The sequence below is a fragment of the Botrytis porri genome (genome assembly GCF_014898465.1).
Source record: "Botrytis porri strain MUCL 3234 chromosome Unknown BPOR_024, whole genome shotgun sequence".
Taxonomy (NCBI): domain Eukaryota; kingdom Fungi; phylum Ascomycota; class Leotiomycetes; order Helotiales; family Sclerotiniaceae; genus Botrytis; species Botrytis porri.
This window is the reverse complement of record NW_024066098.1, coordinates 235,926-263,518: the sequence shown is the minus strand read 5'-3', so window position 1 is coordinate 263,518 and position 27,593 is coordinate 235,926. Positions and strand designations below refer to the sequence as shown.

Sequence of the window (27,593 nt, the reverse complement as noted above, 5' to 3'; positions counted from 1 at the left end):
CTATCGAAATGAGTTACTACCGGTAGTGACTACTAAAAAAATCCTTAGAATAATAGTTAGGGTTTTTAGGGTTATATATATTTAGAATCTTAAAAAAATTTAGGATTGAATAACGTTTTTATTTTTTTATTAGCGTTATTTGTTACTAAGTTATATTTTTAGAATTTTTATTAGTAATAATTAATATCTCATTTAATATTAGAGCTAGCTTATTAAAACCAACTTTTTTGAACTTTCTGAGAAAAACTGAATCGATTGATATAGTTTTAATCCGAATCAGACTTAGTTCGTTTTTGACTTAGAAAAATACGATTTTCTTTATTTTTATAAAAACTTAAATCTTATATAGAATTCTAAATATCAAAAAATTCAAAAAATCCAACTATTATTCTAATTAATATAATGATAAAATTAATTCCATTAATGAAAATGAGGAAAATTCGGTTAGTTTTTTGTGTATTTTATAATATTTACGCTGTCAACCTCCGTACGATATGTCCACTCGGACTTGCGGGAATAGAGGATAACTCCACCACCCCTGTGATTATACGGATTTCCGGAGCGCTCTGTATCACCCTTACCATTGTAAGTCATTTAATTCGTATGGTAGACCAACCACAACACCTAGGACACGTGAGATCCTGGGATGATATACCTAGGATCACTTAAATTCCGATGTGGGCTGTAACAGCAAAGCTCTAGACTTATCCACCTAATGCTACCTATACACGGAGTTCGAGGACTTTAATTCTACCGTAATTGATCCCATCAGACGGCGGGTATTGACCGCTTTGACATGCCGGATCGTCGTATTCCTGCAGTAACATTCGATGTTTTAGAAACTGGTGAGAGGGACTATGAACTTGTAAGTTACTTTCCTATCTTGAACTAGGTAATCGTTTACAAAGGAGTATACACGGCACGACAATGGAATTTACCGTCACCCCAACGCGAAGCACTGAGAGTACAGAAGTAAACCAAGAGATACCTGAAGGGTTTAAGTCTTGCCCTCTTGGAATATTTATAGCTTCTCATATCCGATAAAAATTTTGTTCTGTATCTGATTTAGACTTCACTTCGTTCATCTTCAATCTCCATTCATAGCTCAACCTCAAACAATATACTCATTTTACTTCGAACAAGTATTATAGATCGCATGACTAAGCCTCTACCCAAAGCAGATCAAACATTGAGCAAAAGCTCCTGCGACTACACTCTTACTTATCAAATTCTCAGTCACGAACGCGTACCATTTGCACCGCCAAGATGAGGCAGACAATTACTGTCGATTACCTTGTCATTGGTGCGGGTGCCATGGGAATGGCTTTTGTCGACACCCTGTTCACCGATGACAAGAAAGCAACGTTCGCTATTGTCGACCGCTACAACCGCCCAGGTGGTCACTGGACCAAGGCCTATCCTTTTGTCCGCCTTCACCAGCCATCTAACTTTTACGGCGTGAATTCCAGGGACCTTGGTGAGGACAAGATTGACATGGTTGGTTGGAACAGAGGCTTGGCCGAGCTCGCGACCAGTGACGAGATCCTGGCCTATTATACCCGGGTCCTAACACAGCGATTTCTACCATCTCACCGGGTCACCTACTATCCTTTGTGCGAGTATACTAGTGGCGGCGAGTTTTACTCTACTGTCACCGGGATGAAGTATTCTGTCGGAAACGAAACTCGGATTGTCGATGCCACTTTCATGCGCGTGAAGGTCCCCTCTATGAGCCCGCCTGTCTATAGTGTCGCGGACGATGTTAAACTTATCACGCCGAATGAGTTAGCTCAAGTCTCTCGACCTTACGGTAATTATACTGTTGTTGGTGCTGGCAAGACCGGCATTGATGCCTGCCTGTGGATGTTAAGCATGGGCATTGATCCGTCAAAAATTACATGGATTATGCCACGCGACTCGTGGTTATGGGATCGGAGTTCTGCTCAGCCCGCGAGATCATCTGTCCAGGTCCAGAAGACACAAGACCATTTTCAATCAGAAATCGAAGCGACCATGGCCGCCACATCGGTAGATGATTTGTTCAAACGGCTAGATGCATCCGGGGCCCTGTTGCGCGTTTCTAAGAACGACTGGCCCACCATGTTTCGCTGCGCTACAGTATCTTTTGCGGAATATGAGCAGATTAAGAAGGTCGAGAATATTATTCGCATGGGTCGGGTGAAACAGATTTCTGCGAATCAGGTGATTCTAGAACGCGGCGAACTCAGTCCTGTGCTCGATACACTCTATATCGACTGTACGGCTGATGGGCTCAAAGGATACGATCCAGTTCCTGTGTTCAACGGCAAACAAATCACTCTTCAGGCTGTCCGTGCTTGCCAACAAGTATTTAGTGCCGCCTTGATTGCCCATGTCGAGGCTGAGTTCGATAATGACGAAAAGAAGAATTCTCTCTGCCGCCCGATATCGCACCCTAGCAAATCTATTGACTGGCTTAGAACCAAGATTCAAGATCATGAGAATATGTCATTATGGAACGCTGAGCCAAAGATGGTCACCTGGCTGAGCGAATCCCGCCTCAATATGTTCAAGAACATCCGACCATCGCTGCCAGAGAATCAAGAGGAGCAGCGGCTCGCATTGCAAGCAATCGAAGAAAATGAGGTAGCATACATGAAAAAGATGCGAAAGCTTTATGACGATTATAAAACGGAGAGGGTGGAGGTGTAATAACACATCGCTTTTGAGGGCAAACTTGCTTCGGAAGGCTAGGATTTGAGTGAAGTGTTCAATTTGTGCTTTCTTCAGAGAACACATAGTCAACATTACAGTTCATAGACTCTAGCGTCAAAACAAGTCAATCATAGTATCTCAAATAGCTTTCAATTCAGTAATGAAAATGTACTTTTCAAAAGTTATTTTGCAGAAGAAAAATTTCCCCAACAAAACAAATAAAAATCAGATCTAAACACTTGCCGTTTTTTCTCGATCAATTACCTCAATATTAATGAAAATGTTTCACCACTTCCTCCACACCACAGTCACTGTTACGATCACATACTAGAGGATATCGATAGAGGTCAAACAACTAGAATAAGAAAGCTAAAGAGAGAAGAGATCCCTAAGGGATCTCGATATCTCTTATATAGTAACAATCGCTTAGTTCAAGCTAGTCTTGAACTAAGGTATGCATGATGAGTAATCACAATGTCATGTGTTATTCGTCACAGTCACAGAAATTTGACTTACACTTCCTTTTTACTCTACTGGGTCCTGCATCAGCATTCAAATACATATACCCTACCCAAGCCCCACCTCAGCTACACCCCAACTGATCAACTCATACCCTCTTCAAAGTACCGCTCAATTTTATCAACGTTCTTCCTGAATTAAAGACTATAGAACGACCAGGCCAACCCTAAGATGTGACTTTTGATTTAAACTTTAGAATAAACCATTTGAAAAAGGGAAAAACAACCCTAGGGATCAATATGATCTTATAAAAAAAATTCTATAACAAGAAAATATAACACTTTAGAGAGTATACAAGAATTTTTCTTAAATTCCTTTGTTTCCTTTATAATTGTTCATATGTTTATTTCTATCATCACTTCTTTCTTTTATACTACTTTCTCTTTATCTCTTAATAAATAACTTTTAATTTATAAACTATAAATTCAAGAGTAAATAAAATCTTGAAAATATCTAACATGGTTTATCAGTACATACACCATTATTTTTACATATAAAAAACGACTATACATAACCATACACTTTCTTTATTTATTAATATAATTTAATTTTTCCTTATATATATTATATTTATCTATATAAATAATATAAAAATGAATTAAAATAATAAAATCTTATAATAATAAAAAAGTTATTCAAAGAAATAAATTTTTGTAACACAAAATGTAACATTCTTAAACTACAATTAAAATATCTATAAAAAGATCAAATTTTATAAATATTTCATTTTTATTATTTATAAGAAAACTTTTTTAGAGAAAAAATAATGATTAATAATTTAAATAAGAATATTAATAAAAGATTAATTTTAATGTATTTTAAAATGGTACATATATTGATATGGTGTATATACTGATAAACTACGTTAATATATTTTTGATTAAATAATTATTAAATTTCTACTATATAGAAATCTTCTAAATCTTAGAATACTTTTTCTAAAGAATTTTATTTTCAATTAATTATATATTACGTAGGAAATATAATACTTTGTCTTAGAAGAACTATAAGAGTAGAGTATAATTTATTCTTAGAATTTATAATTATAAAATCAAAAGAAAAATATTATTAAGTGTTTTTATATATTAATTATATATATATAGATATATAGATATATAGATATATATATGAGTAATTATAATTGTAATTGTATGTAATTTTTAATATTATTATATCTTTTTTAAAAAAGTTTATTTTTAAGCATTATAACTGTTTATTTAATTTATATATCAATAACCCTGATAAGATATTATTATTAATTTAGTCAAATAGTATAATAAATAAGTTTGTATATAAGTTTTTCTTTTTCTTGTAATAAAAAGATATAAAAAAAATAATGAAAATCATTTTATAGTTTAATAATATTATAAATTTTTCAAAGTATATAATTCTTTCAATTCTTTTATTCTTTTTAAAATCTCTTTAATTATTTTAATTCCTTTTATTTTTTATTATTAATATATTTTTAATATTTTTGAAAACTTATAATAATAAAAGTAAATCACTATCTACATAATTAAAATAATAATAGAAAATATATATAATAATAGATTATTTATCATATTCTTTATATTTTTGTTATTAATAAATCTTTTTAATAATTTGCAATAAAATGAAGGGTTATATTTTCTATTTTATAGGGTAAGTATTTTTCAATTTCATAATAATAAAGATTGTAAATAACTATATAAAAACTAAGAGTTTGAGTATATTAAAAATAATTATATTTTAGTATTTTATAATTAATAGTTGTATAAAAAGATAATAAAATTTAAAAAGAAAAAAGAAATCGAAAATAATATATATAATAAATAAAGCTATATTAAATATAAATGAATAAAGAGTATTATATTTATATGTAGTTTTATAGTATAGTATAACAAATAATAAGCTTTTTTTAATAATAATGGATAATCATATCAAGTTGTAATACAATTTATACTTTATATTATAAAAGAATTAATAAAGGAGGATTGTAAGTATTAAATAAGAACAATGATTTTAAACCTTATACTAACACTTCAATATATAAGGACTTATAAAAGTAGGGAGTGTATAAAGAATGTAGGGTTTTAGGGGAATCTCAATCAAGATTGAAGATTATGTTTATATAATATATCATATGATATAATGAAAAACCAAACTTCTTTAGATCTAATAAGAGCTTTATAGATACCCAAAATCCCTATATATACTACTCTTCGAATAGTAGGTAATAGGAATAACAAATACAATTCAATTCTTCTTATAATACTATGTGATTCACCTTATATTTAAAACTATTTTCAAATTATTAATATTCAAACAATATATAATATATCTTAAGAATAATATTATATAGTATAATAGAATAATATAAAGAAAAGAATTATATTCAATTAGTTTATATATAGATTATAACATTAAAGCTATAATAAGCTAAAGATAATCAATATATTAGAAGATAATTTAATAACAAAAAATAATCAGGTTTTATAATATAATTCTATAATTATATCTATACTAAAATATTTAATAATAATATCTATAACTTTGCTATCTATTAAGCAAAGTTCTTTTCAATAGAGTAGAGTTTAAATATATCTTTTATAATTAATAATAAAAGACCAATCTATAAATACTTTTTTAGAATATCCACTATAAATTAAATTAATTGTATTAAAAGAAGATTTATATATTAAAAATATAATAATTTTAATAAATAAAGATTTACTATTTATAATATTAAATTATAAAGGTTTTTTTTACTAATTACATGTTACGACGGGTAACATTGGATCACGTGACGAGTGTCATGTGACAGGACGTTGGAGCCTTTGGAGCTTAGGATCCAAGGGATCCAAGTAGAACAGAACCATGGGTTTCGTAGAGCAGGAAGGTCTATATAAAGGAATGAGTTTCATTATAATGTAGAGCTTCGTGCTCAAGATCAATCATTAGTTTCATACTATAGTTACGAGAATTGCAACCAGTTACAACCTTATTGAATTCCTACTTGAAGTCTAGTCTAAACCACCTCGAGAGATCTCTAGCCACTTCCACGTGACCCTAGAGGCAGCTCCCGTAACAATAGGGTTTCTTTATATATAGAGCTTCGTACTTAAGAACAATTATTAGTTTTATTATTATAGTTACGAGAATTATAATTAGTTATAACCTTATTGAATTCCTACTTGAAGTTTAGATTAAACCATTTCGAAAGAATTTTAGACACTTCTACATGACCCTAGAGGCAGCTCCCGTAACATAACCGTTATAAAAAGCGTTTAATTTATTTGACTTTTATAATACTAGCTTTAATATTAGAGTATATATAAAAGATTGAACTTAAATTCTATTAAGAGCTTTAAAGCTTATATAATTAATATGAAAGAAAATATATTGAGTATAGGAGAATCTATATTAATAAATTATTTTAATGTTAAAAGCTTTTATAGTATAATAATATCATTATTGATTTGAATGAAAAAATGAAAGTGGAAATGTAATTTATAAATATTATATAATAAAATATAATTTAAAATAAAATTACTAAAATTAAAATTTAAAGAAAAGTAAAAAATGTGAAAATTATGAAAATAGTATATAATAGTAAATAGACTTCGCCTGTAAGCTTCTAATAAATTACTTTCAAATTTTTTATAATAATACAAATCATTATATTACGCTTTCTCAAAAAGCAAGGGGTCCGAGGGCTCGTAGGCCGCTAGTATTATAGAAGAAAGTTTGTATTATATATAGTCTAATATTTACTCGGGATTGATTAGAATATATAATTAGTTTTGATTATATTGAAATATACTTATTGTTACAACGGATTAGTAACAGGCTGTATGTTACGAACAACGCAACATAGGCACGGGACTGGGCACTAAGTCACGTGGTTGGCTCAGTCTGCCTCAGCGGGATAGACACTGAGCCATGAAAGTACAAACAAACTAGTACTAAGCTATACTGATCATATTAAACAAGAAGGTCTTGTTACGACAGACATCACATGACACATTCGCGTGTCACGTGAGGGAGCCTTGGGGAGCTACGGGCTCCAGGAGCATACGGATCCCAGGGGCTCCAGAGGACGAAGGTCTATATAACAGAATGAGTTTCATTATAATATGGAGCTTCGTGCTCAAGAACAATCATTAGTTCCATTACTATAGTTACGAGAATTGCAACCAGTTACCAACCTTATTGAATTCCTACTTGAAGTTTAGTCTAAACCACCTCGAGAGATCTCTAGCCACTTCCACGTGACCCTAGAGGCAGCTCCCGTAACAGGTCTATATAAAGGAATAGATTTCATTATAATATAAAGCTTTATGCTTAAGAACAATCATTAGTTTTATTATTATAATTACGAGAATTATAATTAATTACAATCTTATTGAATTCCTATTTGAAGTCTAATTTAAATCATTTTAAGAGATCTCTAAACACTTTCACGTAACCCTAGAGGCAGCTCCCGTAACACTGTAGAATCACTGACTTATAGGCTATAATAGTATTATAGGCCTCAGTAATTCAGCTGCAGTATACCGAGGGGTACTAGGCATCTAAGAGACGCCTTAGGCATGTATATAGTATTAGTCATAGAATACCCTAAAAACCTAGAATATAGTTCCTAGGACAGTAGGTCCTAGGAAAGACAGAATATAGTAAGCAAAAAGGCTTCACTAGGATTAATAATGTCCTAGGGGATTAAGCCCCAAGACAAAAGGATAAGTTAGAATAATAGGAATTATGGGATAAATGTTATATGATCAAAAGCTAAATGACTTATTGATCGACTTATCGATCGACTTGCTGATCGACTTTAGTACAAAGGTCTATATAGGAAATAGATTTCATTATAATATAGAACTTTATGCTCAAAAACAATTATTAATTTTATTATTATAGTTACAAGAATTGTAATTAGTTATAACCTTATTGAATTTCTATTTGAAGTTTAGTTTAAATTACTTTAAAAGAACTCTAGACATTTCCATATGATTCTAGAGGCAGCTCCCGTAACACTTATTAAATTCTTATTAAGTGGTTTAGAATCTATTCGATATATTTATAAGGTGTACGGAAAACTAGAATTCAAGAGATGTTATATAGAATTCTATAAAGGACTAAAAGGAATCCGGAGGATTCCTAAACTAATATAGAATAGTAATTAGCATCACGTGATCTGGGAGCGTCGCTCCTTCATAATATCAGGGAAGAACATTATTAGTTTCATTATTTGATTTAGAATCATTCTAAATTTAACTCGTATTAGATTCAATCTCTTTCTAATAAAAGTTATAAAGCTTTTTGAAAAAAAATTATATAATTAATTTTCAACTTCTTTTCAAGTAGTCAACTAACTTCATTTCTTTAATTCTTATTTTACGAGACTATACATTCTCCAAACAACCCCCTCTCCCAACCTTCCACATCACTCTCTTTTATGTCATCTTTCCATAAAGCTCCCACTCCCACTCCATTTACAATACAACCCCTCAACCATTCTCCTCCACAATCAAGATCATCACAGTTCAATACCTCAACCCCACTCTCAACTAATATCCTCCACCATTCCTCGTTGTCAGGAGTACCCCAATATCTAGGTATCAACCCTCTTTCTTTCACTTCTCTACATTCATTCCTTATGATTTTCACTTGCTCCTTTGACGGTCCTTTGGATTTCGAAAATCGACCAATAGAGTTAGAAATGTTACCTGACACATATAATGAATTACATGGATTTTGGGAAGACATGAAATTGAAAAATCGAGCATCTTTGAATATAAATATGCTTTCATAATCGCAGATTAATTCGAAGTCGGCATCGCCAGTTCCGACGATGGTTATGGGACCAGGAATCAGCTTCTCAGTGATCGAGTTATAACAGGTCAGAAAGCCTGCAGTTCGAAGAGGTTCGAGAAGGGCATATAGAATAGATATTCCATCGTACCCAGACGAGATACTTTTATAATCAATTGTTAAATGTAACGATAGGTATGGATTTTCATTCCAAACTCCTACTTTCTTTTCTGGATTTCCTGCAGCTTTGTTCTGTTGTATCAAAATCTCTAGAAGTGGATCTAAATAAAGACTCGAGAGTGTTCTTGCAGGATTAAGCTCCGAAGTTACATGACCTACGAGAAGATCATTTTCGGGGACTTTGATTTTTGGCGAAGATATGAAATATGAGAATAAAGAGCCGAGAAAGCTAAAGGACCTGTAGTAGGAAGGAATGAAGCAATCCGCTTCGATTGCTATACAGCCAGCTGCAAGGGCAGTATATAGAGGGATTTTTTGATGTTCGTCGTTATGAGACCAACAATTGATCGGGATTATTGATGTGGTGAAGTTGGGTTGCCAATAAGCATTAGGGGTGGGGGTGGTTCCAGTGGCGATAATCTTTCGAATACCACATTCAGTATTTGACTGATTGTGTGGAAGAGGAGCCATACTTGATGCTTGGTTTGATTGAAGTGGAAACTAGTAAATTGTATGAGCATTGGAAGAAAGATTTTCGAGGCGGAATACGGAAGGGTTATTTTACCCTTCGATAATGTTTGAGATTTGTCGAAATCTGAATAAATGAATAGTTGAAGATTGAACCGCTCCAAATCAATTCGAAAATTATATGTTGTTTTCCTCCTCCAAGGAAAATATATTGGAAATTCTAAACGAGATGAGGAATCGAAATGAGAGACTTCTCATCTAAACAAATCATTAACTCTTATAATCAACCGGCCGGTTTATAAAGTCGGTCAGTATATGCATTGAAAATTGCCTTGACCTAAGTTATTAATAAACACAATTTCATTCCCTGTAAAAGAGAACGCGGAATAAAGAGTCCAAACATACTCGTGCGGCTATGAAGTATGTGACTCTTGCCTTAATAGGATTAAGCCGTTATAAAGAGGCTTTCTAGAGCTTGAAAGAAACATAAATCATTGAAATTTATGCTGAAAGTAGTAGTACTTTGATATAAGCGAGCCATTCGATCGATTGATATTTCCAAATCTCTTCGTGTTTAATATAATGGGCAATAGAATCCACTGCTTTTTTCAATCCCTCTCAAGGCCGATATAGCGTATTTAGCGCCGGGATTGCATACTTTCTGCCGCACAAGTGGAAATATACCGCAAAGCACACAATACTTATGGGTACCATGTGGCTTTAGTTACACTAGAAAACAACAGTTCCATTAGTTAATCGCCTTCCGGCAATTCCGTGACTGCTTCATGTCCATGGAAATCAGGGTCGCATACGCTAGAAAAGAAATAGCGTTCTGGAAAATTTCTAGCTCAGGGGAATGATGATTTCAGCGGTTCCATCACCGTGGTCGTGGATCGGGATCCGAGTCCAATTGAGAGCCGCCTCATACGCAGTCGAGAGCGGCAAGAGAGGCAGAAACTATGATGCAAGGTACGAAAACTCGTGTACGATGAAATAGCTGACCTAGCTCTTCAAGCGAACGACTATTGGTCATTTTTCATTCTCTTTGGTTTCTTCCTTAGGTCCCACTATACAGCGATCGATTTCACCGTCTTTTGTGACCGAAGTTCCGTGCGAATAAATTTCGTGATCGTTGGAAAAAGTGGAGAATTAAAGTTGTCTACGAAGAGTGTGTCGGTGATGTCTTGGTTAGAATGGGAGGGGCAAACCTTAAAAGAAAATATGGGGTCTGGGGAATAGGAGGCTGGGGAGGGTGCTTGGAGAAACTTATCTTCTGCTGGAAAGCTATATTCTTGAGGATAAACACGAAAAAAAATTGTATATTAAAAAGTCATTACAAAAAAATCATCAAAAAGAAGCAGGAAACGATTCTCGCGGGGAAAGACTGGCTTATTTTGAACATGATTGGATGTACAGAAGATTGTCGCCGATATATATATTGTGCTATATCCAAACAAAAAGTTCAAAATCCAGTCTGGACGGCATGATGTTTTACACAACCACTTCATTCCATATCCGGAACTATTTCAATAAATTGCATTATATTCCAGTGTAAATCGTGATCTCAATATTCATCAGGCCCAGAAAATCGTTATTAACAATGTGACTCCGTTGTCATCAAGCTTCATAGATTCGTAATGCAATAGCCGCATTCAACGTCTCCAATTTGACACTACTCCCGTCCTCATCCCTCTCGACTCCCTTCCTAGCTTTGATATTCTTGTATCCCCATCCATCATGCCTCTCAACAATACCTATTCCCTTCCCTTCCAATTCTATTCTTCCCGAGATAGTTTTCGCTTCAATGTTGCCAATCCAAGTTGAGGGATAGTATGCTTCGATACTTCCAGAGGAGGTTTTATGTGTCGAGTGAACAGTGCGGAGTTTACTCTTGTACGCCTGGAAAGAAGAGGATCTCGATGAGTCAATGACGGTGGGAGTATATGGAGAGTCGTGACTATTCGGTGTGGATTCAATCGCACTATTGCGAACGTTGCCGTTGATGGAGAATAAAGTAAACCAAGGATCCAGTAATGTGACATGTGTAGTTCCACTCACTGAATGAGTATAGAATTCGTTCCGACTTTCATCATCGCTATCATCAGAAGTTGCCGATAAAACGGGTCTCACCACAAGTTGAATTCTACTAGAAGCGGTGTCAAAAGTCCCCGTAGATCCAACAAAAAAATCGCCTTCAATGGCCCCAGAAAGAGATTTTACATGTGTGATGTATTCCCGAAGACAAGTGGCCTTGGGGTAATTGACAGGTGACGATACTTCGATTCTACCGGAGGATGTATGAATATTCAAGGTAGCGGGAGCAGGTGCCGACTCAAGAGCGGGCTTAGGTTTCACCTCGATTCCTATGGTTCCAGATTGAGAAGATATTTTGAGAAGGTCATACAGGGGATATGTGCCTTCAATTCTGCCTGACACAGTTTCGACGACGATATGACGAGAATCAAAATCGAAGTTTGCTTTTAATTCATTTTTGGTTGGGAGGGAAATACGACTCATTGAAGACGTTGAGTCGTTTGGGAACTTAACATGGCCTGATACTGTTTTTAAAGTGGCGTCTTTGACAATTGTGACATTGACGTCGTCAAAGATTCGGATCGATAAAGTTACCAGGTCAAAAAATACGTTGAAGATTTCCGCATCCTCTGGTATCCAAGCCGTAATCTCAAGTGAGATACAAGGGTTGTCATGTATACCTGGGTTGGCAAATCTCGGCGTGCTGATCTTCAATGACCCATCAAGCTCGTTCAAAGTCTTCAGCACAGACAACTCCGGATGGCTAAGTTTGACTTCAACTGTAAAATGTGCTCTCCCTCCATTTGAGTTTCTTGGTAGATTTCGAATACGAACTTCTCCCGCTGTTTTGACCTGCGTTCCGTAATGAAGAGAGTCTTGTTGGTAGAACTCTTGTATCACTACAAGTCCAGCGGCATCAATGATATCAAAACTGGTTTGCTCCGATTTGGTAACATGTTGACAGTATGAGCCACCATCGTGGATGGGGTCGGGAAATATAGGCCCTCCTCCCATATTTGAATCTGGATTCTTGTATACTGATCAGCTTTAGGACTGAATGTTCTATCTAGATGATAAAGAAGTACAAATGTAAAGCTATGAATAAATGTGTGTGGCGCGTAAGTTAGTCTCGATCTGCTGGAAGGGTAAACCCACTGATTTTCCTGTGAGAATTGCACCTAATATAACGGCAGCAATGATTAGAGCCAATCCCAGTCCAAGAGCTTTTGTTATAATCTCTCGTTGAAAGGAAATCTTCTTGGGTGTTCGGCCAAGCCAAAGAGGTGTTTCTTCATTGACTTCCGGATAATCTGCTGGCCCTCCCATACTCTGGAGTTCTCTTGGTAGACCTTCTTCGAGGCGATGTTGTGAGAAAGTATTGTAGCGTATGGAAGTATGTCGTCCTTGTGCCGAGACAGGAGAAGACTCTGCGGATGCTATATAAGCTAGGGGCGGTTGATCAAAGAAGGGTTGATGTTCAGGGAAGGAATTCTCTCCTCTGCGAGATGGCGAAGCATGAAGCGAATCAGACGGAGTTCGAGGATGTCGGAGATATCCAGTTACATGAGATGACGCATTGGTGTGCAACGACATCTGCAGAGCTAAAGGGGTATCACGGTCTCTTGGAAAATCTCCCTTGGCGTCTTGAGCTTTTGATATATCCTCCGTTTGTGAGAGTGTGGGATCTGGTGATATATTTTGAGGAATTTGATTCGAATTGAAATAACCATCGGTTGGACTGAGCTCATTACTATCATCTTCGTTCCAATTGTTTCCTGGATTGTTTTCCGAATTGAACAGATCATCGGAGTAAGACATCGCTGCCGCGAATAATCAACGCCAATGTTAAGATTGGGAGTGGAAACTCGTAAGAGAAGACTCGACTGAACAGATCAATCCACTTGAATGTGTGCGATATCTGGCCTAAGCGCAAATAAAAAGAGATGGAAAATCAGGGAGATGCAATGTGTGTCGTCGTATTCAAGTGCGTAAGCAAGATAGAAAACACAACCTTCCATATCATTTCAGATTCATTTGATTGTAGAATGAGCCTTGACGCGTAAGGACCATAGGCAACAGTCAAAGGTCGACAGTTATGTGCATGATTCCAAGCAAATATATATCCAATAATGAAGGTAATTGCTCTGGGGATACGCGTCAAGTTGGATGAAACAATTTATTCTAGAGAGGATAGAAAATCAATTGGACAGCCATGAGTTGGATGATGCAATTTTGCAGAGCATTCCGGATAAGTACATACATACCTAGATGACGGAATCTTGATATCAAATTGATATGATATGATAGACACAAAATATATCTAGAAAAGGAAGGTAACCATCGAGTGGGGACATGACTCAGCAATCATATAATTATCTACTCTACACCACGAGAAATGCCAGCAACCACTTCACGACACATCTTTCGACAGATCACAAAGTTATTCTCTCCAAGGTTTTAGTAAGAGTTTGAAACTTGTATCTAAACGTTTATCACGAAGTCGTGTCGGCGCATTTCCTTCGAGCCATGCAAAGTTTAAGAAGATGTTCGGGGTTACTAGCCAAGATACTGCACTTTTCTCGGGGTTCTTCAAATCAATTATACCATCACGACCTACGCTAGGAATAGTGGGAAATGGAATAGATCGAGTAGTGACCTGTTTCTTCTTACAAAAATCCGATGGAGGTGCTATGGTGAGAGATAAATTCGTTCAATGGATGTTGGTGGGTTGGTGGCGATCTTTAGGTTGTGATAGTGTAATGTCCACCTTTTACTCTATAGGGGATTTCACATATCAATAGCCAATCTGTGCAAGACCACATTTGTTCTAGCCCTATGGCTCCTGGCGAGATGTCAGTCGTTTTCAATGGCTAGATAGCTTTGAATTGACATCACTTCCGCCGTTCGCTTTTCCTATCAATCATCAAACGGTCGCAAAATTCAGCAAGTATGCTTCGATCACTTGACTCAGAAGGGGTCTGGAAAGGTTTCGCAAATTCCTCAACATCCCTGTCGAACAGCGTCTAAGTTATATATCCGGCTTCTTTTACGTCAGATTCGTACCTCTTCCTATCACATACGTCTGCTCTGACAAACGAATAAAATGCAAGGTTATCAAATTTCTTCTGCTACACTTATATTAGTGCTGACAAGGCTACTGTAGTCAATTTACTTATCGTAGCATTACCCGAGACCGGGCGCAACAATGGGTTAGTGCTCTACACATATCAATTATATCGGTTCTACCCCATCCTTAGTATCGCAAACCGATATTGTACTTCACACGGGTCTTGGGCTGACATGAAAATTCCAAAATAGATTGCCACGACATCTACAGAGCCTTGAAGTGTGGACAAGCTTAATCATTCTATTCAAAGTGGGATACTTGCCCCCTTGTCGCTGGCCAACAACGGGGGAGCATAGACCATGGTGCCAATCACATAAGAGATTTCATTCCTCACGCCGCAAAGAGTTAATTACGCTTAATTAAGCCATGTGCAAGATTAATCCTCCTCAGAACACAGCCCTGCATTGTCAGCCGCAGAATATATCTCCACTCTTATTTTGTAACAATGAACTTTATATATCAGTTCTACATACCAATTGACAAAGTTCGCGAGGTAACGACTGTCTCTACTATATTTTTTTTCCATTGCCTTTGCTAAAGCATCATGCGGGCTTTTCAGTGTGTTAGGGTGTCACTTTTCCTTTATTTCAGTTTGAGTGTGAATGCTAGTCCGACTCCTACACTTGGAACGACACAGACCCTAAGCGCTAGAAACTCGGCTTCAACTGCGTGCGGTGACATCGTCAATAACGAAGGTGTGAATGAAAAATGCAAGATCCTTGATTCTTGTACTGATGAAATGATAGATACCGTATTATTCAATGCGACTTTGGCATTTGAGTGCCTCACCAGTGTGCCATTCAATCCTGCTGTCGCCTCTCGTTTTATCTCTTACTATAATGATACGCTACAGTTCCAGAGTACATTGAAATATCTCAAAAGCCCACCTCCAAGCTATCAACAACCAGCTGTGGATCTCATAGCAGGCCTGAATCGAATTCAAAGCGCGATCGATGAAGGCATATTTTCAAATCAGTACGAATTTGAGGCTACTTTACAGACTCTAGTATACGCCGCACACGATGGACATGTCGACATACTAGCGGGAGCTTTGTCTGCCTTTAGTTTTGCAAGTCCAAGAGATTTAGTATCACTATCATTAGATGGCCAACAAATTCCAAAGGTCTATCTAGCCGACGACCTTTTTGACAGCGACTATTTTACAACTTTCCAGCCTTCAGCTATCAAATCAATCAATGGCAGAGATGCAACTACGTATCTTTTGGATTTCGCATCCGTAAACTCAGTTGGCACTCTTGAAGATCATTCAGATTGGAATCAATTGATGCTTAGTGCAGCTCAAGATATCCAAGGTTATTTCAATTCATTCAGTGGCGGCGCGACATTCTACCCCGGAGATAATATTACTTTCCTTTTGGAAAATGGAACATCTTGGACTGAGAATTATCTTGCTATCTACGATACTCCTGGTCCTACCGGCCCTCTTCAAACTGGAGGAGACTTTTATAATTTTTTCGTTTTAGGGTTCTATCCTGCATCATATGATCCGTACACCGATGAATCGAATGACAATTCGGAAGACAGTTCTATTGATGATTCATCTACTGCAGTCACTTCGACGGCATCCGCTACTCCAACTCCAACCGGGTGGGATAGTCCAGCTTACCCAGAGATTCCTGATGTTGCCCAAGAAGACCTTGGAACTTACGGAGATGGAATTGTTTCTGGTATGTTGTTTGTTGATTGAGAAGTTTTCAACACAATTTTTCTTTGTATGACTTGTTTATTCGGTTTCTAATAAAGAAACAGGATATTTTCTCAATTCTACTTCTGTTTCTGTCTTAAGTATTCCAAGCTTTGATGTCGACGGGGATGCTGTCTTTAGTTTCCAGCAAACGATTTCTCGATTCATCGATCAAACACAGGCCGCCGGCTTAAGAAAGATAGTTATTGATCTGCAACAAAATTATGGCGGACAATCTTTACTTGCAATCGATACATTCAAACAATTCTTCCCGGATATCGATCCTTTGGCTGGTTCCCGTATGCGAGCCCATGCTTCTGCCGATGTACTTGGCAAAACTTTGACTCCATACTGGGATGATCTGGCCGAGGACGATGAGACCAAGTATGCCTTAGCAGCTGACGAATGGGTTATCACTAATCGGATCAATGCGGATACGAATCGCAATTTCACAAACTGGCAGGAATTTTTTGGGCCTAATCAATACAATGACGATAATTTCACCAATATTGTAGGTTTTCGTCATCCTTGATTACTATCACCTGATACCTAGGTATCTTGGGTTCACGTTTAATTAATATCAATAGGCACGATACAATCTGTCTAATCCTATTTTTGACGCATCTGGTACTGGTCTAGATGTCAGCGACGATGCTTTTGCAGTGTACGGCTATTATGCAAATCCGGCACCATCGGGGGCTAAGCCACCATTTGCAGCAAAGGATATAATCATTGTAAGTCATCTTCCTGCACCATTTGGTTTTCGTATTCTAATAGCTGCAGCTTTCTGACGGTATATGTCACTCTTCTTGTGCTCTTTTGATCGAGATGTTCCGCCACGAAGCTGGAGTTCGCGTTGTTGCAGTAGGAGGCACACCAACAACAGGACCAATGCAGGCTCCTGCTGGATCTCGTGGCGCACGTGACTACGATACCTTTACTCTTGACGCTAACATCGATTTTACTCAAAAACTTTTGCAAAACCAAAGCTCAGTCGATGCGACATTTCTTCCGAATAGAACTGAACAACTCAGCATGTTTGTCTACTTTGCGGATATAAACCTTCGTGATCAAGTACGGAAAGATGAAGAGATTCCATTGCAATTCGCCTATGAAGCCGCAGATTGTCGGATCTACTATACGCCACAAACCGTGTATAATTACACAAATCTCTGGCAATACGCAGCCGATGCCATCTGGAAGAACTCTAGCCTATGCGTTGAGGATTCCACTGGATATTCATCAACTTCACAAAATTCAACGAAGTTCGTCGGCCCATCCGGTGGTAGTGAAAAGATCTCTACCAATATCACCGAATATCTTGCTTCATTAACGACCTCTCCCATTGCAAACTTCATTCTCCAGGGTCTCAACGACGGTCTTCCAGCTGTCAACGAAGGTAGCTCTCGCAATGCTCCTGCATCTGCCAAAGTTATCAAATGTACCACAGATGACGACTGCTTAAACGGCAAACTTTGCGTGAATATTCCATCTTGTTCTGGGGGTAAAGCTATATCTCAGTGCTTGAGAAAATGTCCGGCGGCCGGTCGACTATGCCCTAGTACCAAGACGAAATGCACACGGCATAGCACAGATGGAAAACTGGGAAATCAAAAGATTCCTAAGAACGTTTGTCCTCCAGCAGGAAGTGCAGCAAAGTGTGAGAGTCAAAGCCAGTTGAAAACTGTTAACCTCAATCAATGTGCTGACTGTTAGTAAATAATTGGGTCAATGATGGAAATAATGATGGCTAGGGATCAATATCAAGGAGTTTACGGTGGAATAATCTAGGTTCTATGGTCTCTCAACTTGAGTTTTGTATTTATGGTATCTTTATTGCTTGTGTCGAGCAATGTTGTTCAAAAGTTCTTTCTGAGTGGAGTACCACGGAAAACATTGATTGCATTTGACTAGAATAATTCCCGAATTTCGAGTTCCACCGTGATCAACAAGGCAAGCAGATCTTGCCAGATATCACGAGGATGAAGTCAGAAGTCAGTCATATTCTACCCAACGGTTAATTATAGAATTTCATTTCTTGGCTGTGGGGCAAAGGGCTGACAATATCCCATTTTTCTGCATGTCAGCAACCGCCCCCATTGTGGATATATCCTTCAGCTTCTAGACCGCTTAGCCCATCAGCTCCTATATATCTTATGTCGCCAGCCTTTTTTCATATAAACGATCTTTTAATCTGTTCGTCTGATCAAATCCTCTATTCATCCCACATACCAATCTCTTTTCTCATTCACCTTATTAAGCAATGGGATCTGCTGAAGGCAAAATATACCCTTCTGTTCTTCCTTCCCCTTTCATCCGTCTTTTAAGTCTGGATTCTGGTTCTGATGAACCAGTTAGGGTAACACTACATGAGGTAAATCTCAAGAACGCACCCGCATGGGATTGTCTCTCATACACTTGGTCAGACCCACTATACCATGCTCTCAGTCCGGAAGAGGAAATTCATCGTAGCAATGATAAACGCGAGCATTCTATCCTCTGCAATGGTCAGAACTTGTTAATTACGGAAAGCTTATTATTAGCACTGAAGGAATTCAGTAATGACAATATTGAAGATCACAGCAAGAGTGGGAAAGTTGGGAATTTCAAGAGAGAGAAATTCATGTGGATAGATGGCATATGCATTAATCAAGACAGCATCGAGGAGAGAAATATACAAGTTGGAATGATGGGAGAAATCTACACGAATTGTTCGCAAGTAATTATCTGGCTTGGAGTTTCAGATTTTCATTCGCCGTATGCCATTGAAGTCATAAATCTTCTATCGAAAATACCCTCGGAAAACTATACTAGCTTACGTATTACTGATCTTGAGGATTGGGAAATATATCCACAATTGGGTATCGAAGAAATTGAAATTTGGAAATGGTTGGAATATGCAGCATTTTTACAACGTACTTGGTTTAGTCGCATATGGGTTGTTCAAGAAGCATTTCTGCCGAGGGATATTGTTGTAGCTTGTGGGAGTGATGTTATTGCATGGGAAGATATAACAGCTTGTGCGAAAGTACTAAGAGAAACAGGATTGGGAACGTTATTGATGAAGCTGTTGATTGAAACTGTGGACGATATTGAAGGGACTGTTTACGTGAACAATACTTTGAACAACCAGTCAATCTTCCAAAGTATGAGGGATATGGCTACACTTGGATCGGAGGAAATGGGCAAAGTCTTGGATTTGGAAAAGCTGTTGTATTATTCAAGATTTTTCGATGCGACAAATCCAAAAGATAAGATCTATGCAATCAGAGGCATCTGGGAAAGAGGAGGAAAGACGATCCCATCGGACATGACGCCCGATTATCAACAAGATCCAACGGTAGCAAGTGTGTATACGAGAGCAACACTTGAAGTAATTTTCGAAACCAAAGATTTGAATATTCTTTCTTTAGTGGAAGATTACAGCTTGGCAACTCAAAATCCCAACTCGGTCCGGGCCATTGGAAATCTTCCTTCTTGGGTACCCGATTTTAACTCGTCTTCTAATCCTCAACCTTTGGCTGGAAATCCTAGACCACAACCAGGAAGTGAGAGATGGAATGCAGCTCGAGGTATTCCATTTGAAGTGCCAATTTTACCACCGTTAGATTCACGACATCTTCTTCCAATCACAGGTTATAAATTTGATATTATCTCAGAGTCTGCAGCCAATCAAGCAGAAATCATGGGTAACGATTTCGCATTTGACACGGTGCTGGAACTCTTGGCAAATTATCCAAGTCAAAAATACCCTCATATTGACGATGACACTGAGACATATTTCGAGGGATTCTGGCGAACCCTCATCAAAGATACGTTCCGAAAGTTGCCGGCAAGAGAGAACGCACGAAACGCTTTCCGATATTTTATCACAGTGCGTGTCTCTGAGTTGAACATTGCATACAACTACGCGCTTTCAAAGCAGACCCCCGACCTACCCAAACTACGAAAAGCACACGAAAAGATCAAACAACTGATCAAGGACTTGTCTAAACATAGACTAAACAAATCTCTGATTCCTACCTGGGAAGATCTTGAAAAACTCATCGAGATAGCAGCTAATGAAGATTTAACTGATCCAAAGAAGGCGAAGCTTGACAGGGATTATGGGGATTTTTACGAGTCCTTTAGGATCGCGTATGCAGGAAGAAAAATGTTCGGGACGAGAAAGGGATATTGGGGTATTGCTGCACAAACATTGGATACCGACAATGTAGACGAAATTTGGGTTATAGCTGGGTTAAAGGTACCGATGGTTTTAAGACCAGTGAAGGGATGTAATGATGGAAATCGGCAGTTGATCGGAGAGGCTTACGTGCATGGTATTATGAATGGCGAGGCCTTGAAATTGTCAGGAGAGGGTTTAAAAAGCTTCTTTTTGCAATGAGGGAGGATTAAATGCGTTGAGTGCAGAGGAGTTGTCCAAGGTAAAACCGCACCGTGCAGTATCTCGTTAGGCCAACGTCTAAGATTTCTGATTGGGATCATACGGAAATGAAATAGCCAGATATGGGCTCGGAGGGATTTTAAAGTCATTTTGATTTGGTTGATTCGATTACGTTACATGTGGTTTTTGTACTCTAAACTTGGAGATATTCTCATGATTACATTTTTTGCTGTATCCTTTAGACAGATTGGAGGATATTTGCGTTTTGCAAAGTTCTTGACCAGATTCACTGTCTTCAACTTTCTTGACTTGGAGATTCACAGAGCTCACAAAACTGAATTTGCCAAGATGATATCTCCTCTCATAAATTTCCGTTCCTGATACTTATTTCAACAATACATCCCTCATCTCATGACCCCATTGAAAAGCTTCTCCATGCATAACTCCATGGAGATATACCTCTCCAACTAGTTCATAGGATTCACCTTCACTTCTTCGAAGGATGAAAGGAACTGAGGCACCCGCTAAAACCCAAACTTCGTCGAGCGGACGTAAAGATTGTGCTCCAATGCCGAGATAGCCTTTACGAGTTCGAAATAGAATGCGAGCATCATTTGCAGCTTCTGTCTCTTTCTCAAGACGCGAAAAATCCTCTTTGCCATATTTGAGGGTAGCTTCTCCGTGATACTGAGTCGTTGCATGGAATTTTTTGCCTGCGATCCATTGCGTACTCCGTTGCGGACCCATTCCTGATAGTGTGCTATGAGTTCCTCGCATTGTTGCGGTGCCGGATGTTCATTTTGATATGTATCTGCTAGAATAGTGCGCCATACGACTTCACGTGAAGGTTGAAATCTGTTGATTCAGAGGTTAGAAGTCTCATGAAGAAATCCTCGCCCCAAAAATCGAGAAACTTACTTGCCACCCATCGGAAGTGGGTATATAGGGTCAAGATGGGCTGCGACCTCATACATACCATCTAAGAATTCCATCGGATGTAAAGACTCATTCTGTTGTTTGACCCTTTCACAGACTATGTCAAGCAGCATACCTTGCAATATCAAGGAGTTAGGCTCAGTTTCCAAGAAATTTTGTTTCCACTTCAAATCACCACAAGCGCTCTAAGTACAGTCGCCGCGCATTGACAGAGGTAAAGGTCTTCGTGGGACACTATAATCTGGAACCCACGTCGGTAGATTGGGAATAGATGCTATCGAATCCTGAACATCAGACAGAATTTCTAAGCCATAGCATTGGAGCAAGACTCTGGCCAAATTTGTGTAAACATCTTGCGCCGCCATCTCGTAATCAACTGAAAGGACATCTGGGAACTTTGTGAATGGTAGACTACCTTTTCTCGATAAACCAAGTAGCGTGTAAACGATATCTCGTTTATCGGAAGCCTCACAATATCGATGCGCACGAAGAAGAGATTAAAATAAAGGAAGAAGTTGGGTAGATTCGCTCCCTGCTCGAATGGATTCTAGTTGTATAACTGCCATCTTGAAGCCTATTTCTGAATTCAATAGTATCTGATGCTTCTTGTGTCGCCAAACCCTTAAAGGATTTCCGGGAAACTTGATCAAACGATTGGTGTGAAGTTCTTCATACCATCCAATATGGGTTAAGAAGGACAATGCCTTCGAAATCATTTCCCAAGGAATGAATTCCTTGCCGCAAGCAACAATTACGTCAGTTCCTATTGTAACTTCTTGTACGGCCCAGATACCTGAGAATCAAGGTCTATTAAAGAAAGCTATGAGACTGAGCCATGATCGTAATTGCAAAGGTACAATGTTGAGCCTTTGGAAGTATTGTTCTTGACAATCCCAATCCAAGCTCACTAAATTTGACCACTCATCATGTGGTACCAAAGATAGTGTTTTGAGGGCTCTCAATGCATCAGAAGTGAAAGCATCCTTCCTCCCAAGTCCTATAATAACATTTCGAGCCTCTTTGAGGATTTCCGGCATCATTAGAATTTGGGCAGTTCGGTCCATGGCATCCTCTGGGTTGATGCACACCGAATCGATCCAAATATATCGCGTCTTCGTCTTCCCGGATGATTTTGAGGCAATTTTCCCTCCGATTTTGATGGAATACTTTGCATCCCCACAGATTCTCAATATTTTGTTATCACAAAGGATAATATGATTTCGTGGAACTAGATCCCGCCGCGAATGGGATACAACATCAAATTTTGGAGCCTCGGTGAGTTCCACTACATGGAAAGAGTATTTGGTACGACACCATGGCTTTGATTTTATCTCGAGAAGTCAAATGGACGTGGGTGACGGAAGGATCCTGTAGATAAATGGGTTGTCAGCCGCATATTTGCGTTTTGGAAATCCTATGAAGTCCATGTCTCTCAAGACCTCTCAGAGGGCATAGGGGAGGATAATAACTTTGGCAGATTGGTGTAGAATGCAAATATTTAGAAGCAGAGATGAGTCGAGTTTGTGGATGCATGTGGGAACTTATGAAAAGGAAAAAGCGAGATTAGATCTATTGATTCCGTTAACGCTGAAGGAAGGAGCTTCTCAGCCGGATCAACCCTGGTCCGAACACTCTTCTTCTCTATGTTGAATAACACAAGCCAGACAATCTCTAGAGTAATTTCTATGGAATTAGTTTTATCTCGAGAAGAAAAGAAATCAAAAGCATCGAACGTGAATGCGAAAAACTAGTCATGGAAAATCAGACAATCGAGACTCATCATGATCTGGACAATCTGGACAATCTTTAGATAGGTAGAAGATACGCTTGCAAGAAGTCATGACTTCTAATGAAAATTATAATGCCGATCTAGATTCGCTCTTCATTGACTTGCATAATTTTTCACTCCTTTCTCTTGACGTGGCTTAGTTAAATCATCATTGTGTGACATTGATAAGATCTATAATCTGCAATTACGGCCTATTTATCCACAAGAATTGCCTCTCAATGAACTGGAAACGATACTATTGGGATTTAAATAGTCACTTTGATGCCCTGTTTTCCCACAAGACCAGTCACAATGCACCTCTTATGAAAGTGCAAAATCCTGACAGGATAGTCATCGAGATGCGAGGTGTCGTTCATCATTCTCAGGCAATGACTTCAGTTCACTTCACTACTAGTATAATGTGTCTGGAACTTTCTCAAGAAGATATAGTTCGTCTGTCATTTGCTCTGCCACAAATACGTCCAATTTTCGAGTAGTTTCCTCCGAACACCAACCATTGTATCCGGCTCTCTCCAACAACATTCAGTACATCCATCTGAATCTATAGATATCATATCCCCCTCCTCCCTCTCCCTCGAAGTACTTGCTCAACACACATGTATGAAAACACCATCAGAAAAATTGAAGAATCATAAAAAAAATGTAACATCCTACAACAATATCATCTCACTGTGAAATTTCACTGGAAAAACAGACCTTCATATCTGATTTCTGAGTCCTCGCAACAGGAGAGGTATAGATGAAGCACTAGCCCTAGAGTTTCATTTCACTCCTTTATCTTCTCATCCTCTCATCTCAGATTCAAACAATAACCCGCACAAAGCAAAATCTCTATCAACATATCTTGCCACATCCGTGAAAACAAGATCTAAAGTTCTGCCCAGACATACCAGACAACCAAGATGTAGATAAACTACACAAACGCAAGTAGTAATACGTGTATGGAAGATCTCCTTCGATCCCAACATTTCGGATTCCTGCAGCAGATCGCAATCATGCATTTCCTGTTTCAGGTGCTGTTCACAGTATCAGGTGAAAACCCTGAATGTGGATGGATGGTAAGACATGATGGAAACAGAAGAGAGAAAATAAATTTGAACTTCTGGGGAGCTCCGTGCCACCAATGACTCACCCTTCGTCTCACCAGCAGTCCCCAACTCCGAGTTCTAAATTTGCCGATGTCGCTCAGTCCTCAATCAATTTCTCACCCATTCCCAACACCGTAAATCTTGTTTCTGCCAAGATCTTTTCAATAAGACCAAAAGAAAAAGTGCTCGCAAAATGATTTTTGCTCTAAATATTATACTTCATACATTATCAACTAACTACTACCTATTAACCTACACAATTTAATCTCCCTTCGCAAACTCTATTTCCCCTCCATCATTTTCTTCAGTTTCCTCGGATTCTATGCTCCCCGGGCAAGTCGCGCTCGCTAGAAGTCACTCAACTTTCCATTACTTCAATAAATATACACCAATGCAACAAATTTATACAGCTTCAACACTTTCTCAACCCATTACGGCACATGGTATCAATATCTTTCGCTTGCCCGAAAGCGCCTTCGAAAATCATAATCAACCTCGAATACATACAACGACAAAATTACCCTCCTACTCCTCATTTCTCATACACCAGTACATCCTACAATATCCTCTTCCAGCCCCCAACTCATCAACTACGCCTATACCCATATACCTTTCTCATATTCTCGACATTCCTCCGTGAGATCATGTGCGAAAACGCTGAAACGTTGGCAGATCAACCATCTCACAAATTGCACATCCTCAGCAAACTGACTCATTATCCCACCACACGAAAATAAAGATTAAAACAACCCAAGAAGAAAAGATAAAGGAAACAACTCAAGACTCCAAACAATCTGATGCCCAATCTGCACTAGATGGACCTCGTACAAAAATATAGCAAGAATACGAACCAAGAATCACAAACGCCAATATCTAAGCTTCGCCATAAGTCATAACATCACACCATTCCCTTTGCGAGTGCCAAAGTTAGGAGGCATATTTGTTTTCCACTCATCTCGAAACTTTCGAATGTGGGACTCTAGACTGGACGTTTACGAGTCAGGTCGAGTTTTATCTCGGCCTTTCAATCTCCGCCAACAATCTCACAAATCTACTGTGCAACTCGATGAAAAAATCAGGCAGTCCCACCAACTCAGCCAAGCCTCTTCCTTTCAAACTCGCACCAGCCATTCTACTATCCGGTCCTCTATTACCACCTCTTAAGAAAGATGAAGTAGGTGTAGTTGTTGTACCGCCACCTCCAAACGGACCATTGCTATTCCCATTACCATTTTTCTCATCACCAGGTCTAGGAGATTGGAGTGCCGATTCAGAACGAGCGAGTTCTTCATCAGCAAGGCGTGCGATCCAATCTGCGAGATCGCGGAAGGCAGCGTCGAGGAAGGAAAAGGTGCGCATGGCCATGCGTTCTTTTTGAGTGGAGAGAGCAATTAAAGCATAGACTCGACGACGACCACGAGCAGAGGGATCAGGAATGCGGAATATATATGCGGTGGTGTAGCCAGCCATTGGATCGCCAAAAAAGATTGGGCCGCCAGATGAGGTAGTTGTGGAAGATGTGAGGTGAGACGAGAAACTGGTGATAAAGGGGGACGAGGGTGTGGAATTAGGTGTGGGATTTGAGGATGGTGGCAGGGTTTCACAAGAGAGAGTACGAAGACAAGATTGCCGGATGATGGAGAAAGAAGTGGGCTGTAGAGGTTCATGCGTTGATGTATAGTCAACGAAGTGGTTATGCGAAAGGAATTCTCTGGTGGTATAGGTAGGAGAAGATGTGTCGGATCTTCTGACGGAGAGTCTCCGCGCCTGGTGCTGCTCTCCCCGTTCTTCTTTTTGAATTGCGCATTCCGAATCGTCTGAGTCTGAGGATGCAGACTTGGGAGGAGTACTCTGACCTGCAATGCGCTCATAAGGCTTCCTTGTTCGCAATATTGGACCATTATCGAGTTTGCCAGTTCCCGAAGGTTTAGGACTTGTGGGCATATCCTCCTTGGTCTTCTTAGGTAGAGTAAGAGCGCAATTCTCACATGGACCTGGCTTTTCACTTGGATATGTTTTGCGAAAGCTCGAATCGCGTCGCAGTTGGTTTGTTGTGTTTTGTGTATTTTGCAAAGTAGGTACTCTGGGACTTTGAGGAGGGGTTTCGCCCGCAGAGCCCGCTATATTTGGCGCATTCGAAGGACTTGGGTTTACATGAAGAGCTGGCCGATTCGCCACAACGTCTGGCTCGGAAACAATGGAATTCGTTCTATGTGAAGTATGCGCATTTGTATTTAGAGAAGGTTCCGAGGATTTGAACGATTTACTTGTACTAAGCCTCCGATGGGTGGATTCTTCTTTTTCTGGACACGAAGTACAACCTACTGGAAGTGCTTCTGTTACCATAACCGGGGTTGGACCATGAGTGTCGCAATAATGCGCGAGACATAACTATGGTAGAGAACACAGGGTCAGTACAAGGTCCCATGATTGCCTTATCGAACTCCCCCAAATATCCTAATTATCATTGCGAACCAGTCGCATATCGTGCACGGAAACAATTGTATTGTGCGCCCATCCATTCATAAGGCAAAGACGGGCGCAGCATTAAGAGAGAATAGAGGCGCGAAGGGGTGTGAACATGATGCGCATGCGACAGCGACAGCGACCATAAAACAATGGTAGAAATTGAAAATGCGAGGGTGTGAATGAATAAATTATCTTACAATTAAAGCCATAGTATCGGAAGAAGATCAATGGATGTGTGAATCAACAGGTCCTTGTCGATTGTATTTTTTTGGCCTCTCACACTTTTTCTCTCTCTTCCTGTTTGTTGCCAAATTCTCGGTATTTTGAAATGTCTTAGACTTTTTTTCTGCTTTTAAACCTCTTAATCCCAGTGTTGCCGTCTCTTTCTGTGGGACCTTGGTGAC

General features: G+C 38.7%; 7 protein-coding genes across 7 annotated transcripts; 3 read left to right on the top strand and 4 right to left on the bottom strand.

The window, feature by feature from the left end:
- Positions 1–1,266: 1,266 nt before the first annotated feature.
- EAF01_011768 (uncharacterized protein) lies at positions 1,267–2,691 on the top strand (the record flags this gene model as incomplete). The annotated part of the gene is made up of 1 exon (XM_038920026.1): positions 1,267–2,691. One exon carries the CDS (start codon positions 1,267–1,269, stop codon positions 2,689–2,691), a length of 1,425 nt encoding a protein of 474 aa, XP_038764556.1.
- A 5,898-nt stretch (positions 2,692–8,589) lies between these two features.
- EAF01_011767 (uncharacterized protein) lies at positions 8,590–9,657 on the bottom strand (the record flags this gene model as incomplete). The annotated part of the gene is made up of 1 exon (XM_038920025.1): positions 8,590–9,657. One exon carries the CDS (start codon positions 9,655–9,657, stop codon positions 8,590–8,592), a length of 1,068 nt encoding a protein of 355 aa, XP_038764555.1.
- A 1,614-nt stretch (positions 9,658–11,271) lies between these two features.
- On the bottom strand, positions 11,272–13,506 carry EAF01_011766 (uncharacterized protein; the record flags this gene model as incomplete). The annotated part of the gene is made up of 2 exons (XM_038920024.1): positions 11,272–12,717; positions 12,844–13,506. The coding sequence occupies 2 exons, from the start codon at positions 13,504–13,506 to the stop codon at positions 11,272–11,274; spliced, it is 2,109 nt and encodes a 702-aa protein (XP_038764554.1).
- Positions 13,507–14,122: 616 nt separating this feature from the next.
- EAF01_011765 (uncharacterized protein) lies at positions 14,123–18,550 on the top strand. Its single transcript, XM_038920023.1, has 7 exons — positions 14,123–14,793; positions 14,852–14,897; positions 15,007–15,510; positions 15,562–16,503; positions 16,586–17,031; positions 17,108–17,254; positions 17,304–18,550. Exons 3-7 carry the CDS (start codon positions 15,360–15,362, stop codon positions 18,234–18,236), a joined length of 2,619 nt encoding a protein of 872 aa, XP_038764553.1. The 5' UTR covers positions 14,123–14,793; positions 14,852–14,897; positions 15,007–15,359; the 3' UTR covers positions 18,237–18,550.
- Positions 18,551–18,783: 233 nt separating this feature from the next.
- On the top strand, positions 18,784–20,907 carry EAF01_011764 (uncharacterized protein; the record flags this gene model as incomplete). The annotated part of the gene is made up of 1 exon (XM_038920022.1): positions 18,784–20,907. One exon carries the CDS (start codon positions 18,784–18,786, stop codon positions 20,905–20,907), a length of 2,124 nt encoding a protein of 707 aa, XP_038764552.1.
- Positions 20,908–21,431: 524 nt separating this feature from the next.
- EAF01_011763 (uncharacterized protein) lies at positions 21,432–22,208 on the bottom strand (the record flags this gene model as incomplete). The annotated part of the gene is made up of 3 exons (XM_038920021.1): positions 21,432–21,762; positions 21,826–21,940; positions 22,037–22,208. The coding sequence occupies 3 exons, from the start codon at positions 22,206–22,208 to the stop codon at positions 21,432–21,434; spliced, it is 618 nt and encodes a 205-aa protein (XP_038764551.1).
- Positions 22,209–25,731: 3,523 nt separating this feature from the next.
- On the bottom strand, positions 25,732–27,398 carry EAF01_011762 (uncharacterized protein; the record flags this gene model as incomplete). The annotated part of the gene is made up of 2 exons (XM_038920020.1): positions 25,732–27,111; positions 27,387–27,398. The coding sequence occupies 2 exons, from the start codon at positions 27,396–27,398 to the stop codon at positions 25,732–25,734; spliced, it is 1,392 nt and encodes a 463-aa protein (XP_038764550.1).
- Between the last annotated feature and the right edge of the window lie 195 nt (positions 27,399–27,593).

Excerpts from the sequence above, each read along its gene's own strand:
- EAF01_011765 (XM_038920023.1), top strand. The coding sequence starts at position 15,360 with ATGCGGGCTTTTCAGTGTGTTAGGGTGTCACTTTTCCTTTATTTCAGT. Across the intron at positions 15,511-15,561 it reads TGACATCGTCAATAACGAAG|ATACCGTATTATTCAATGCG; the intron begins GTGTGAATGAAA and ends ATGAAATGATAG. Across the intron at positions 17,255-17,303 it reads CAGCAAAGGATATAATCATT|CTTTCTGACGGTATATGTCA; the intron begins GTAAGTCATCTT and ends TAATAGCTGCAG.